The 17,349-nt window shown below is 41.1% G+C and overlaps 1 protein-coding gene across 1 annotated transcript in view; it reads right to left on the bottom strand.

Moving 5' to 3' along the window:
- Positions 1-1,200: 1,200 nt before the first annotated feature.
- LOC139757574 (cytochrome P450 3A11-like) overlaps positions 1,201-17,349 on the bottom strand; it is a 112,081-nt gene continuing 95,932 nt past the window's right edge. The window contains exons 8-9 of the mRNA XM_071678179.1: positions 6,080-6,256; positions 1,201-1,523 (exon numbers count right to left, since the gene is read on the bottom strand). Of these exons, the coding sequence (XP_071534280.1) occupies positions 1,345-1,523; positions 6,080-6,256 (356 nt within the window). The 3' untranslated portion in view covers positions 1,201-1,344. The remainder of the gene's footprint in view (positions 1,524-6,079; positions 6,257-17,349) is intronic.

Genomic DNA, 17,349 nt, shown 5'->3' with positions numbered 1-17,349 from the left:
ACTTTTCTTCCCATGCTGCTTAAATCCTTTAATGTAAATGTTGCCTTTAGCAACAATAATACTATAAAGAATATCTTAATCAGGAATTGACCAGAAAATTCTCTTGGTTGCATCTATTTAGTTCCTTGTGGAAACTGTGATAAATCTTATGTTGGTCAGACTGGTAAGGATCTTTCTGTTAGACTTAAGCAACATAAATATAGTATAAGAACGGGACAAGAATCAAATGCCTTGTTTAATCATGTTAAAAACTATGATCATTGTATTGACTGGAGTAACGCCATCTCAGCTATTAACTCTAACTCTATTACCAAGAGAAATATCATTGAGTCTTCTATTATTAAATATACAAAGAATTATAATCTTAATATTAGTGATGGTCTATACAAATTAGATAACTTTATTGTTGATAAGATTTGTGAAATGATAAGTTTATGAACGCTCGTTGTATGTTTTGGACAATCACATGTTTACCAAATGGCGTCCTAGCTTCGTCTCCTCGATGTATACCAACTGACTGTTATATTTCTCTCTTGTATCTCACCTGATGATGTGATTATTACACGAAAGTGCACTTGGGAACTTTTCGTGTTTCATTTTCCCCGTGGACTCATAGGAATATATATATATATATATATATATATATATATATATATATATATATATATATATATATATATATATATATATATATATATATATATAATTCTACTATTGCGCCGCCGAGAGTGGTACGCGGCCTGAATCATCGATGGAACAAAAACTCTCTCTTAAGCTGCTATAATACAACTCTAGGATCACCGCCCAAACACTGTGGGCCTGTAGAATGCGACAGGTCCTCCATTCCTTTCTACCAAGGACACCTCAAATTGACTCACATGCATCTCGATAATGTTCACTTGTAAATCATTCTAATGAATATGACAATTATGCGCCTGAGAGTCGAACCCTAGCCATCAAGAACAGTAGGCGGACTGGACCACATATGAAACGAAAACTGTGGTGAGACAGGCAACCCACACTCTGATCCCGAGAATGCAGCAAATCGACTCACAGGCATCTCGGTGTTGTCTGTGGAATGTTCACATGGAAATCATTCTGAAAAATGAAGGTATTGCGAGCCGGAGACTCGAACCTTGACCACCAAGAATGAAAGACGAGCTTCTTATCATTGGACCATCCCATCCTAATTGATCTTACCATTTTTCGTTTATCCACATCAAAACATATGGCATACAATAATGTTTAGTTTCAGAGCATCTATTTCATTACGAAGGGCGTGATTAGTAAATTTTGTTCATATTTACATTCCGCTTTCGCAGATGACACTTATGTAAGTCTGTCTCACATGTCGCACTCCTCATTTAATGGTGTGAGTGCCAGTTTGACACCTTTCTTGGGCCTAATGACTCCAAAACCAAACTCCAGCTCAATCTCTTCATATCCCGGTGCCAACTGCAGGTCTGCTGCTAATATCATCTTTGCCAAGGCCACTTTTGTCTCCATTAGGGCAAACCGCATTGCTGGAAGTAGAATAACCAGTGATGAGTGGCATTCATTTACCTCCCTAGAGTGCAAGACAGACAAACAAAAATTCTTATATAGAATAGAGAACAATACACACACAAAATGATATAGGATAAAAACAAACGCACAACAAACACAAAAAATGGAAAAAAAAACATCAAAAATACTAGCAGGAATGTGACAGGCCTCCGTTCTATCCTTCCCACGCATTCCTCACGTGTCGTAGCAGGCGACTAAAGGGGACAGGAGCGAGGGGCTAGAAACCCTCCCCTCCTTGTATCTTAACCTTCTAAAATGGGAAACAGAAGAAGGAGACACGCGGGGAGTGCTCATCCTCCTCGAAGGCTCAGATTGGGGTGTCTAAGTGTGTGTGGATGTAAGAAAGATGAGAAAAAACGAGAGATAGGTAGTATGTTTGAGGAAAGGAACCTGGATGTTTTGGCTCTGAGTGAAACGAAGCTCTAGGGTAAAGGGGAAGAGTGGTTTGGGAATATCTTTTGAGTAAAGTCAGGGGTCAGTAAGAGGAGAAGAGCAAGGGAAGGAGTGGCACTACTCCTGAAACAGGAGTGGTGGGAGTATGTGAAATGGTGTAATAGGTAAAACTGAAAGTAGATAAAGAGAGATATGTGATTATTGGTGCATGTGCACCTGGGCATGAGAAGTAAGATCAAGAGAGGCAAGTGTTATGGGAGGAGCTGAGTGAGTGTGTTAGCAGTTTTGATGTACGAGACCGGTTATAGTGATGGGTGATTTGAATGCAAAGGAGAGTAATGTGGCATTTGAGGGAGTAAATGGTGTACATGGGGTGTTTTAAATGGAAAAGGTGAGGGGCTGGTTAGAAAAGAGAGATATACGTAAGTATAAGTATGGAAGAAGGAGAGATGGCGATCGAGCATTATTAGATTACATGTTAATTGATAGGCGCGCGAAAGAGAGACTTTTCGATATTAATGTGCTGAGAGGTGCAACTAGAGGTATGTCTGATCATTATCTTGTGGATGCAAAAGTGAAGGTTTGTAGAGGTTTTCAGAGGAGAAGAGAATATGTTGGGGTGAAGAGAGTGGTGGGAGTAAGTGAGCTTGGGAAGGAGACTTGTGTGAGGAAGTACCAGGAGAAGCAGAGTACAGAATGGAAAAAAAGTGAGAACAAAGGACGTAAGGGGAGTGGGCGAGGATGGGATGTATTTAGGGAAGCAGTGAAAGGCTTGCGCAAAATATGTTTGTGGCATGAGAAGCGTGGGAGTTGGGCAAATTAGAAAGGGTAGTGAGTGCTGTGATGAAGAAGTAAGATTATTAGTGAAAGAGAAGAGAGAGGCTTTTGGACAATTTTTGGAAGGAAATAATGCAAATGACTGAGAGATGTATAAAACAAAGAGGCAGGAGGTTAAGAGAAAGGTGCAAGAGGTGAAAAAGAGGGCAAATGAGAGTTGGAGTGAGAGTGTATCATTGAATTTTAGGGAGAATAAAAGATGTTTTGGAAAGAGGTAAATAAAGTGCGTAAGACAAGGGAACAAATGGGAACATCAGGGAAGGGGGCTAATGGGGAGGTGATAACAAGTAGTGGTGATGTGGGAAGGAGATGGAGTGAGTATTTTGAAGGTTTTCTTGAATGTGTTTGATGATAGAGTGGCAGATATAGGGTGTTTTGGTCGAGGTGGTATGCAAAGTGAGAGGTTTAGGGACAACGATTTGGTAAACAGACAAGAGGTAGTAAAAGCTTTGTGGAAGATGAAAGCCGGCAAGGGAGCGGGTTTGGATGGTATTGCAGTGGAATTTATTAAAAAAGGCGGTGACTGTGTTGTTGACTGGTTAGTGAGGTTATTTAATGTATGTATGACGCATGGTGAGGTACCTGATGACTGGAGGAATGCTTGCATAGTGCTAATGTACAAAGGCAAAGGGGATAAAAGTGAGTGCTCAAATTACAGAGGTATTAGTTTGTTGGGTATTCCTGGGATATCATTTGGGAGGGTATTGATTGAGAGGGTGAAGGCCTGTACAGAGCATCAGATTGGGGAAGAGCAGTGTAGTTTCAAAAGTGGTAGAGGATGTGTGGATCAGGTGTTTACTTTGAAAAATATATGTGAGAAATACTTAGAAAAGCAAATGGATTTGTATGTAGCATTTATGGATCTGGAGAAGGCATATGATAGAGTTGATAGAGATCCTCTGTGGAGAGTATTAAGAATATGTGGCGTGGGAGGCAAGTTGTTAGAAGCAGTGAAAAGGTTTTATCAAGGATGTAATGCATGTGTACGTGTAGGAAGAGGGGAAAGTGATTGGTTCTCAGTGAATGTTGGTTTGCGGCAGGGGTGCGTGTTGTCTTCATGGTTGTTTGATTTGTTTATAGATGGGGTTGTTAGGGAGGTGAATGCAAGTGTTTTGGAAAGAGGGGCAAGTATGCAGGTCTGTTGTGGATGAGAGGGCTTGGGAAACGAGTCAGTTGTTGTTCGCTAATGATACAGCGCTGGAGGTTGATTCGGGTGAGAAACTACAGAAGCTGGTGACTGAGTTTGTTAAAGCGTGTGAAAGAGAAAAACTGAGAGAAAATGTTGAAGTTGAGCAAGGTTATTAGGTACAGTAGGGTTGAGGGACAAGTCAATTGAGAGGTAAGTTTGAATGGAAAAAACTGGAGGAAGTGAAGTGTTTTAGATATCTGGGAGTGGATTTGGCAGCGGATGGAACCATGAAAGCGGAAGTAAATCGTGTAGTGGAGGAGGGGGCGAAAGTTCTGGGAGCGTTGAAAAATGTGTGGAAGTCGAGAACTTTGTCTCGGTAAGCAAAATTGGGTTTGTTTGAAGGAATAGTGTTCCAACAATGTTATATGGTTGCAAGGCGTGGACTATAGATAGAGTGGTGCGGAGGAGGGTGGATATGCTGGAAATGAGATATTTGAAGAGAGTGTGTGGTGTGAGGTGGTTTGATCGAGTAAGTAATGAAAGGGTAAGAGAGATGTGTGGTAATAAAAAGAGTGTGGTTGAGAGAGCAGAAGAGAGTTTTTTAAATGGTTTGGTCACATGGAGAGAATGAGTGGGGAAAGATTGACCAAGAGGATATACGTATCAGAGATTTAGGGAACGAGAAGTGGGAGGTCAAATTGGAGGTAGAAAGATGGAGTGAAAAAGATTTTGAGTGATCGGGGCCTGAACATGCAGGATGGTGAAAGGCTTTCAAGAAATAGAGTGAATTGGAACGATGTGGTATACCGGGGTCAACGTGCTGTCAACGGATTGAACCAGGGCATGTGAAGCGTCTGGGGTAAACCATGGAAAGTTTTATGTTTCCTGGATGTGGAAAGAGAGCTGTGGTTTGGGTGCATTATACATTACAGCTAGAGACTGATTGTGAACGTATATTGCCTCTGTTGTCCTTTCCCAACGCTACCTCGCGCACATGCGTGGGGAGGGGGTTATCATTTCATGTGTGGCGGGGTGGCGACGGGAATGAATAAAGGCAGATAGTATGATTTTTGGACATGTGTATATATGTATATATCTCTGTGTGTATATATATGCATACGTTGAGATATATAAGTATGTATATATGCGTGTTTGGTCGTGTATGTATGTACATGTGTATGTGGGTGGGTTGGGCCATTCTTTCGTCTGTTTCCTTGCGCTACCTCGCTATTGCGGGAGACAGCGACAAAGTATAATATACATATATATATATATATATATATATATATATATATATATATATATATATATATATATATATATATATATATATATATATACAACTGTACATATTCATACTTGTTTCCCTTCATCCATTTATGTCGCTACTCTTCTCCACAGGAAAACAGCATTTTTATCCAGTGCTTCAGGGAGGTAGCGCCAAGAAAAAAAACAGAAAGGCAACACTCGTTCACAATCATATGTAATGCACCGAAACTACAGCTCCCTATCCACTTTCAGGACCCAGAGACCTTTCTATGGTTTACCCTACACGCTTTACATGTCCTGGTTTAGTTCACTGACTGCATGTCGATTCCTGTATACTGACTGCATCGTTCCAATTCACTCTATTCCTTGCACGCCTGTCACCTTCTTGTATGTTTCGGCCCCTGTCGCTCAAAATCTTTTTCACTCCTTCCTTCTATATCCAGTTTTGACTCCCGCTTCTCTATGTTCCCTGCACCTCTTTCACATATATCATTTTTGTCAATTTTTCCTCACTCATTCTTACATATGCCGTAACCATTTCAACACACCCTATTGTGGTTTCTCACCGACTCTCTATTTCCACACATCTCTCATCCTTACATTAATTACTAGATCAAACCACCTCACATCACCTATTGTCCTCAAACATTTCATTGACAACAATATCCACCTTCTCCGTACAACCGTTTCTATAGCCCATGCCTCGCAACCATATAACGTTGTTGGAACCACTATTCCTTCAAACATACCAAATTTTTGCTCTCCGGGATAACGTCTCTCCTTCCACACATTCTTCCTCACTTTCAGAACCCTCGCCCCCTCCCCCACATTCGAACAGAATGATGAATCCAGAAAAGAATACGGAAATTTGTCAAGTGTATTTACCTAAGCAGTTCCTGGGCCCCATTCCGAAAGGAATGTGCGTGAACTGTTTGATGTTGCCTCTGTTCTCCGACATGAAGCGGTCTGGACGGAACTGCTCAGGCTCTGGCCAGTAGCGAGGGTCGTGGTGCAGGCTCCAGACTGGTACAACTACGATGGTACCAGGAGATAGGACCAAGTCTGTCCAGGTATCCTGTGATAAAAACTGAGTTAGACCGGTACCTTAAAGGCCTCAGGTGTTAATGAATCATAGTCGTGCTCTGACTGATACTAGATAATACTCACATCTGGAACGTCTAAGACGATAATGGATTTCCTCCGTGTTACACTGCTATGAAAATAATGTATTCTCCGCATATTATGTCTTTTAGACTGAATTATACCAGAAACAGAGGTATAGGATATTACCTTCATATACTTATTATTTGTGACGGAGAAGTGTTTGCTCTTAGATACGGGTATTTCTGTTAAGACATATAGTTTAATCAATGCTGTCCATTCGCCATCATTGATTGTTCACATCTATATAATATAAAATTTTTGACAGAAAATAAGAGTAAAACCAAAATCATGAGGTGATAATTTATCCGTAAATAACCTTGGTGTAGCAGACTTTCATCTTCAACCTGATCGTGGCCACTGCACTGCTATAAGGACCATCTTCTTTCCGATGATTTAAGTTCTGCTGGTAGATTCGGTCCCTCGCCTGTGGCAGATATAGGGTGTCTTGGTCGAGGTGGTGTGCAAAGTGAGAGGGTTGGGGAAAATGATTTGGTAAACAGAGAAGAGGTAGTAAAAGCTTTGCGGAAGATGAAAGCCGGCAAGGCAGCAGGTTTGGATGGTATTGCAGTGGAATTTATTAAAAAAGGGGGTGACTGTATTGTTGACTGGTTGGCAACGTTATTTAATGTATGTATGACTCATGGTGAGGTGCCTGAGGATTGGCGAAATGCGTGCATAGTGCCATTGTACAAAGGCAAAGGGGATAAGAGTGAGTGCTCAAATTACAGAGGTATAAGTTTGTTGAGTATTCCTGGTAAATTATATGAGAGGGTATTGATTGAGAGGGTGAAGGCATGTACAGAGCATCAGATTTGGAAGAGCAGTGTGGTTTCAGAAGTGGTAGAGGATGTGTGGATCAGGTGTCTGCTTTGAAGAATGTATGTGAGAAATACTTAGAAAAGCATATGGATTTGTATGTAGCATTTATGGATCTGGAGAAGGCATATGATAGAGTTGATAGAGATGCTAAGTGGAAGGTATTAAGAATATATGGTGTGGGTGGCAAGTTGTTAGAAGCAGTGAAAAGTTTTTATCGAGGATGTAAGGCATGTGTACGTGTAGGAAGAGAGGAAAGTGATTGGTTCTCAGTGAATGTAGGTTTGCGGCAGGGGTGTGTGATGTCTCCATGGTTGTTTAATTTGTTTATGGATGGGGTTGTTAGGGAGGGGAATGCAAGAGTTTTGGAAAGAGGGGCAAAAATGAAGTCTGTTGTGGATGACAGAGCTTGGGAAGTGGGTCAGTTGTTGTTCGCTGATGATACAGCACTGGTGGCTGATTCATGTAAGAAACTGGGAAAGCTGGTGACTGAGTTCGGTAAAGTGTGTGAAAGAAGAAAGTTAAGAGTAAATGTGAATAAGAGCAACGTTATTAGGTACAGTAGGGTTTAGGGTCAAGTCAATTGGGAGGTAAGTTTGAATGGAGAAAAAGTGGAGGAAGTATAGTGTTTTAGATATCTGGGAGTGGATCTGGCAGCGGATGGAACCATGGAAGCGGAAGTGAATCATAGGGTGGGGGAGGGGGCGAAAATCCTGGAAGCCTTGAAGAACGTGTGGAAGTCGAGAACATTATCTCGGAAAGCAAAAATGGGTATGTTTGAAGGAATAGTGGTTCCAACAATGTTTTATGGTTGCGAGGCGTGGGTTATGGATAGAGTTGTGCGCAGGAGCGTGGATGTGCTGGGAATGAGATGTTTGAGGACAATGTGTGGTGTGAGGTGGTTTGATCGAGTAAGTAATGTAAGGGTAAGAGAGATGTGTGGAAATAAAAAGATCATGGTTGAGAGAGCAGAAGAGGGTGTTTTGAAATGGTTTGTGCACATGGAGAGAATGAGTGAGGAAAGATTGACCAAGAGGATATATGTGTCGGAGGTGGAGGGAACGAGGAGAAGTGGGAGACCAAATTGGAGGTGGAAAGATGGAGTGAAAAAGATTTTGAGTGATCGGGGCCTGAACATGCAGAAGGGTGAAAGGCGGGCAAGGAATAGAGTGAATTGGATCGATGTGGTATACTGGGGTTGACGTGCTGTCAGTGGCTTGAATCAGGGCATGTGAAGCGTCTGGGGTAAACCATGGAAAGTTGTGTGGGGCTTGGATGTAGAAAGGGAGCTGTGGTTTCGGGCATTATTACATGACAGCTAGAGACTGAGTGTGAACGAATGGGGCCTTTGTTGTCTTTTCCTAGCGCTACCTCGCACACATGAGGGGGGAGGGGGATGGTATTCCATGAGTGGCGAGGTGGTGATGGCAATGAATAAAGGCAGACAGTGTGAAATTGTGTGCATGGATATATATGTATGTGTCTGTGTGTGTATATATATGTGTACATTGAGATGTATAGGTATGTATATTTGCGTGTGTGGACGTGTATGTATATACATGTGTATGGGGATGGGTTGGGCCATTTCTTTCGTCTGTTTCCTTGCGCTACCTCGCAAACGCGCGAGACAGCGACAAAGCAAAATAAATAAATAAACAATATATATATACATATATGTATATATATATATATATATATATATATATATATATATATATATATATATATATATATATATATATATATATATATATATATATATATATATATATATATATATATTCTTATGAGTTAACGAGGAAAATGAAACACGAAAAGTTCCCAAGTTTTGGACAATCACATGTTTAGCAAATGGCGTCCTAGCTTCGTCTCTTCGATGTATATCAACTGACTGTTATATTCCACTCTTGTGTCTCCCCTGATGATGTGATTATCACACGAAAGTGCATTTGGGAAGTTTTCGTGTTTCATTTTCCCCGTGGACTCATAGGAATATATATATATATATATATATATATATATATATATATATATATATATATATATATATATATATATATATATATATATTATTATATTTATATATATATATATATATATATATATATATATATATATATATATATATATATATATATATATATATATATATATATATTTATATATATATATATATATATATATATACGTGTATTTTTTTTAACTTTCTAAAATGGGAAACAGAAGGAGTCACGCGGGGAGTGCTCATCCTCCTCGAAGGCTCAGATTGGGGTGCCTAAATGTGTGTGGATGTAACCAAGATAGGTAGTATGTTTGAGGAAAGGAACCTGGATGTTTTGGCTCTGAGTGAAACGAAGCTCAAGGGTAAAGGGGAAGAGTGCTTTGGGAATGTCTTGTGAGTAAAGTCAGGGGTTAGTGAGAGGACAAGAGCAAGGGAAGGAGTAGCAGTACTCCTGAAACAGGAGTTGTGGAAGTATGTGATAGAATGTAAGACAGTAAATTCTCGATTAATATGGGTAAAACTGAAAGTTGATGGAGAGAGATGGGTGATTATTGGTGAATATGCACCTGGGCATGAGAAGAAAGATCATGAGAGGCAAGTGTTTTGGGAGCAGCTGAATGAGTGTGTTAGTGGTTTTGATGCACGAGACCGGGTTATAGTGTTGGGTGATTTGAATGCAAAGGTGAGTAATGTGGCAGTTGAGGGAATAATTGGTATACATGGGGTGTTCAGTGTTGTCAATGGAAATGGTGAAGAGCTTGTAGATTTATGTGCTGAAAAAGGACTGATGATTGGGAATACCTGGTTTAAAAAGCGAGATATACATAAGTATATTTATGTAAGTAGGAGAGATGGCCAGAGAGCGTTATTGGATTACGTGTTAATTGACAGGCGCGCGAAAGAGAGACTTTTGGATGTTAATGTGCTGAGAGGTGCAACTGGAGGGATGTCTGATCATTATCTTGTGGAGGCTAAGGTGAAGATTTGTATTGGTTTCCAGAAAAGAAGAGTGAATGTTGGGGTGAAGAGGGTGGTGAGAGTAAGTGAGCTTGGGAAGGAGACTTGTGTGAGGAAGTACCAGGAGAGACTGAGTACAGAATGGAAAAAGGTGAGAACAATGGAAGAAAGGGGAGTGGGGGAGGAATGGGATGTATTTAGGGAATCAGTGATGGATTGCGCAAAAGATGCTTGTGGCATGAGAAGAGTGGGAGGTGGGTTGATTAGAAAGGGTAGTGAGTGGTGGGATGAAGAAGTAAGAGTATTAGTGAAAGAGAAGAGAGAGGCATTTGGACGATTTTTGCAGGGAAAAAATGCAATTTAGTGGGAGATGTATAAAAGAAAGAGACAGGAGGTCAAGAGAAAGGTGCAAGAGGTGAAAAAAAGGGCAAATGAGAGTTGGGGTGAGAGAGTATCATTAAATTTTAGGGAGAATAAAAAGATATTCTGGAAGGAGGTAAATAAAGTGCGTAAGACAAGGGAGCAAATGGGAACTTCAGTGAAGGGCGCAAATGGGGAGGTGATAACAAGTAGTGGTGATGTGAGAAGGAGATGGAGTGAGTATTTTGAAGGTTTGTTGAATGCGTTTGATGATAGAGTGGCAGATATAGGGTGTTTTGGTCGAGGTGGTGTGCAAAGTGCGAGGGTTAGGGAAAATGATTTGGTAAACAAAGAAGAGGTAGTAAAAGCTTTGCGGAAGATGAAAGCCGGCAAGGCAGCAGGTTTGGATGGTATTGCAGTGGAATTTATTAAGAAAGGGGGTGACTGTATGGTTGACTGGTTGGTAAGGTTATTTAATGTATGTATGACTCATGGTGAGGTGCCTGAGGATTGGCGGAATGCGTGCATAGTGCCATTGTACAAAGGCAAAGGGGATAAGAGTGAGTGCTCAAATTACAGAGGTATAAGTTTGTTGAGTATTCCTGGCAAATTATATGGGAGGGTATTGATTGAGAGGGTGAAGGCATGTACAGAGCATCAGATTGGGGAAGAGCAGTGTGGTTTCAGAAGTGGTAGAGGATGTGTGGATCAGGTGTTTGCTTTGAAGAATGTATGTGAGAAATACTTAGAAAAGCAAATGGATTTGTATGTAGCATTTATGGATCTGGAGAAGGCATATGATAGAGTTGATAGAGATGCTCTGTGGAAGGTATTAAGAATATATGGTGTGGGAGGCAAGTTGTTAGAAGCAGTGAGAAGTTTTTATCGAGGATGTAAGGCATGTGTACGTGTAGGAAGAGAGGAAAGTGATTGGTTCTCAGTGAATGTAGGTTTGCGGCAGGGGTGTGTGATGTCTCCATGGTTGTTTAATTTGTTTATGGATGGGGTTGTTAGGGAGGTGAACGCAAGAGTTTTGGAAAGAGGGGCAAGTATGAAGTCTGTTGGGGATGAGAGAGCTTGGGAAGTGAGTCAGTTGTTGTTCGCTGATGATACAGCGCTGGTGGCTGATTCATGTGAGAAACTGCAGAAGCTGGTGACTGAGTTTGGTAAAGTGTGTGAAAGAAGAAAGTTAAAAGTAAATGTGAATAAGAGCAAGGTTATTAGGTACAGTAGGGTTGGGGGTCAAGTCAATTGGGAGGTGAGTTTGAATGGAGAAAAACTGGAGGAAGTGAAGTGTTTTAGATATCTGGGAGTGGATCTGGCAGCGGATGGAAACATGGAAGCGGAAGTGGATCATAGGGTGGGGGAGGGGGCGAAAATTCTGGGGGCCTTGAAGAATGTGTGGAAGTCGAGAACATTATCTCGGAAAGCAAAAATGGGTATGTTTGAAGGAATAGTGGTTCCAACAATGTTGTATGGTTGCGAGGCGTGGGCTATGGATAGAGTTGTGCGCAGGAGGATGGATGTGCTGGAAATGAGATGTTTGAGGACAATGTGTGGTGTGAGGTGGTTTGATCGAGTGAGTAACGTAAGGGTAAGAGAGATGTGTGGAAATAAAAAGAGCGTGGTTGAGAGAGCAGAAGAGGGTGTTTTGAAGTGGTTTGGGCACATGGAGAGGATGAGTGAGGAAAGATTGACCAAGAGGATATATGTGTCGGAGGTGGAGGGACGAAGGAGAAGAGGGAGACCAAATTGGAGGTGGAAAGATGGAGTGAAAAAGATTTTGTGTGATCGGGGCCTGAACATGCAGGAGGGTGAAAGGAGGGCAAGGAATAGAGTGAATTGGAGCGATGTGGTATACCGGGGTTGACGTGCTGTCAGTGGATTGAATCAAGGCATGTGAAGCGTCTGGGGTAAACCATGGAAAGCTGTGTAGGTATGTGTATTTGCGTGGGTGGACGTGTGTATATGCATGTGTGTGGGGGGGGTTGGGCCATTTCTTTCGTCTGTTTCCTTGCGCTACCTCGCAAACGCGGGAGACAGCGACAAAGTATAAAAAAAAAAAAAATATATATATATATATATATATATATATATATATATATATATATATATATATATATATATATATATATATATATATATATATATATGTTCCCTGGGGATAGGGGAGAAAGAATACTTCCCACGTATTCCCTGCATGTCGTAGAAGGCGACTAAAAGGGGAGGGAGCGGGGGGGCTGGAAATCCTCCCCACTCGTTTTTTTTTAATTTTCCTAAAGAAGGAACAGAGAATTGGGCCAGGTGAGGGTATTCCCTCAAAGGCCCACTCCTCTGTTCGTAACGCTACCTCGCTAATGCGGGAAATGGCGAATAGTTTGAAAGAAAGAAAAGATATATATATATATATATATATATATATATATATATATATATATATATATATATATATATATATATATATATATATATATACTTTTTTTACATTTATTGTTGTGATTTGTCTCTGTCTCCCGCGTTCGCGAGGAAGCGCAAGGAAACAGACAAAAGAATGGCCCAACCCACCAACATACACATGTATATACATACACGTCCAAACACGCACATGTACTTCGCTATAAATCTCAATGTATACATATATATATATATATATATATATATATATATATATATATATATATATATATATATATATATATATATATATATATATATATATATATATATATATATATATATATATATATATACAAACACAGACATATACATATGTATACATGTACATAATTCATACTGTCTGCCACACATGAAAAGAAAACCCGCTCTCACCGCATGTGCGCGAGGTAGCGCTAGGAATAGAAAACAAAGGTCACATTCGTTCACACTCAATCTCTAACTGTCATTTCTAATGCACCGAAACCACAGCTCCCTATCCACATCAAGGACCCACAGTACCTTCCATGGTTTACCCCAGTCGCTTCACATGCCCTGGTTCAATCCATTGACAGCAAGTCGAACCCGGTATACCATATCGTTCTAATTTACTCTATTCCTTGCACGCCTTTCACCCTCCTGCATGTTCAGTCTCCGATCACTCAAAATCTTTTTCATTCCATCTTCCCACACCCAATTTGGTCTCCCACTTCTCCTCATTCCTTCCACCTCCGACACACATATCCTCTTTGTTAATATTTCCTCACTCATTCTCTCTATGCGACCAAGCCATTTCAAAACAACCTCTTCTGCTCTCTCAACCAAACTCTTTTATTACCACCTCTCTCTCTTTTTCTTTCATTCTTTACTCGATCAACCCACCTCACACCACATATTGTCCTCAAACATCTCATTTACAGCACATTCATTCTCCTCCGCACAACTCTATCTATAGCCCACGCCTTGCAACCATATAAAATTGTTGGAACCACTATTCCCACAAGCATACACATTTTTGCTTTACAAGATACCGTTCTCGACTTGCACACATTTTTCAACGCTTCCTGAACTCTTGCACCCTCCCCCACCCTATGATTCACTTCCGCTTTCATGGTTCCATCCATTGCCAAATCCACTCCCAGATATCTAAACCACTTTACTTCCTACAGTGTTTCTACATTCAAACTTACCTCCCAGTTAACCTGTCCCTCAACCCTACTGCAACTAATAACCTTGCTCTTATTCACATTTAATCTCAGCATTCTTTTTTCACACGCTTTACCAAACTCAGTCACCATCTTCTGCAGTTTCTCACCCGAAACAGCCAATCAGCCGTATCATCAGCGAACAACAACTGACTCACTTCCCAAGCTCTCTCATCCACAACAGACTGCATACTTCCCCTCTTTCCAAAACTCTTGCATTCACCTCCCTAACAACCCATCCATAAATGAATTAGACAACCATGGAGACATCACGCACCCCTGCCGCAAACCATCATTCACTGAGAACCAATCACTTTCCTCTCTTCCTTCAAGTACATATGCCTTACATCCTCGATAAAAACTTTTCACTGCTTCTAACAACTTGCGTCCCACACCATATATTCTTAATGCCTTCCACAGATCATCTCTATCAACGCTATCATATGCATTCTTTAGATCATAAATGCTACATACATATCTATTCGCTTTTCCAAATATTTCTCACATACATTTTTCAAATCAAACACATGATCCACACATCCTCTACCAATTCTGAAACCACACTGCTCTTCCCTAATCTGATGCTCTGTACATGCCTTCACCCTCTCAATCAATACCCTTCCATATAATTTCCCAGGAATACTCAACAAGCTTTTACTTCCGTAATTTGAGCACTCACTCTTATCCCGTGTGCCTGTATACAATGGCACTAAGCAAGCATTCCGCCAATCCTCAGGCACCTCACCATGAGTCATACGTACATTAAGTAACCTTACCAACAAGTCAACACTACAGTCACACCCTTTTTTTAATAAATTCTACTCCAACACCATCCAAACCCGCTGCCTTCCTGGCTTTCATCTTCCGCAAAGCTTTTATACCTCTTCTCTCTTTACAATATCATTCTCCCTAACCCTCTCACTTTGCACACCACCTCGACCAAAACACCCTATATTTGCCATTCTATCATCAAACACATTCAACAAACCTTCTAAATACTCAAACCATCTCCTCTCATCACCAATTCTTGTTATCACCTCCCCGTTTGTCCCCTTCACTTCTGTACCCATTTTTTCCCTTTTCTTAGGAACTTTATTTATCTCCTTCCAAAACATCTTTTTATTCTCCCTATGATTTGATTATACCCTCTCACCCCAACTCTCATTTGCCCCTTTTTCCCCTCTTACTTCTTTCTCTTCACCAAGAGAGACATTTGGACGATTTTTGCAGGGAAAAAATGCAAATGAGTGGGAGACGTATAAAAGAAAGAGAAGGGAGGTCAAGAGAAAGGTGCAAGGGGTGAAAAAAAGGGCAAATGATAGTTGGGATGAGAGAGTATCATTAAATTTTAGGGAGAATAAAAAGATGTTCTGGAAGGAGGTACATAAAGTGCGTAAGACAAGGGAGCAAATGGGAACTTCAGTGAAGGGGGCTAATGGGGAGGTGATAACAAGTAGTGGTGATGTGAGAAGGAGATGGAGTGAGTATTTTGAAGGTTTATTGAATGTGTTTGATGATAGAGTGGCAGATATAGTGTGTTTTGGTCGAGGTGGTGTGCAAAGTGAGAGGATTAGGGAAAATGATTTGGTAAACAGAGAAGAGGTAGTAAAAGCTCTGCGGAAGATGAAAGCCGGCAAGGCAGCAGGTTTGGATGGTATTGCAGGGGAATTTATTAAAAAAGGGGGTGACTATATTGTTCACTGGTTCGTAAGGTTATTTAATGTATGTATGACTCATGGTGAGATGCCTGAGGATTGGTGGAATGCGTGCATAGTGCCTTTGTACAAAGGCAAAGGGGATAATAGTGAGTGCTCAAATTACAGAGGTATAAGTATATCGAGTATTCCTGGTAAATTATATGGAAGGGTATTGATTGAGAGGGTGAAGGCATGTACAGAGCATCAGATTGGAGAAGAGCAGTGTGGTTTCAGAAGTAGTAGAGGATGTGTGGATCAGGTGTTTGCTTTGAAGAATGTATGTGAGAAATACTTAGAAAAGCAAATGTATTTGTATGTAGCATTTATGGATCTGGAGAAGGCATATGATAGAGTTGATAGAGATGCTCTGTGGATGGTACTAAGAATATATGTTGTAGGAGGCAAGTTGTTGGAAGCAGTGGAAAATTTTTATCGAGGCTGTATGGCATGTGTACGTGTAGGAAGAGAGGAAAGTGATTCGTTCTCAGTGAATGTAAGTTTGCGGCAAGGGTATGTGATGTCTCCATGGTTGCTTAATTTGTTTATGGATGGGGTCCTTAGGGAGGTGAATGCAAGAGTTTTGGAAAAAAGGGCAAGCATGAAGTCTGTTGTGGATGAGAGAGCCTGGGAAGTGAGTCAGTTGTTGTTCGCTGATGATACAGCGCTGGTGGCTGATTCATGTGAGAAACTGCAGATGCTCGTGACTGAGTTTGGTAAGGTGTGTGAAAGAAGAACGTTAAGGGTAAATGTGAATAAGAGCAAGGTTATTAGGTGCAGTAGGGTTGAGGGTCAAGTCAATTGGGAGGCTAGTTTGAATGGAGAAAAACTGGAGGAAGTAAAGTGTTTTAGATATCTGGGAGTGGATCTGGCAGCGGATGGAACCATGGAAGCGGAAGTGAATCATAGGGTAGGGGAGGGGGTGAAAATTCTGGGAGCCTTGAAGAATGTGTGGAAGTCGAGAACATTATCTCCGAAAGGAAAAATGGGTATGTTTGAAGGAATAGTGGTTCCAACAATATTGTATGGTTGCGAGGCGTGGGCTATGGATAGTGTTGTGCGCAGGAGGATGGATGTGCTGGAAATGAGATGTTTGAGGACAATGTGGTGTGAGGTGGTTTGATCGAGTAAGTAATGTAAGGGTAAGAGAGATGTGTGGAAATAAAAAGAGTGTGGTTGAGAGAGCAGAGGACGGTGTTTTGAAATGGTTTGGGCACATGGAGAGAATGAGTGAGGAAAGATTGACCTAGAGGATATATGTGTCGGAGGTGGAGGGAACGAGAGAAGTGGGAGACGAAACTGGAGGTGGAAAGATGGAGTGAAAAAGATTTTAAGTGATCGGGGCCTGAACATGCAGGAGGGTGAAAGGCGGGAAAGGAGTAGAGTGAATTGGACCGAAGTGGTATACCGGGGTCGACGTGCTGTCAATGGATTTAATCAGGGCATGTGAAGCGTCTGGGATAAACCATGGAAAGTTCTGAGGGGCCTGGATGTGGAAAGGGAACTGTGGTTTCGGGCATTATT

The sequence above is a fragment of the Panulirus ornatus genome, chromosome 27, assembly GCF_036320965.1.
Source record: "Panulirus ornatus isolate Po-2019 chromosome 27, ASM3632096v1, whole genome shotgun sequence".
Classification (NCBI taxonomy): domain Eukaryota; kingdom Metazoa; phylum Arthropoda; class Malacostraca; order Decapoda; family Palinuridae; genus Panulirus; species Panulirus ornatus.
This window is presented reverse-complemented; position numbering and strand designations above follow the sequence as displayed.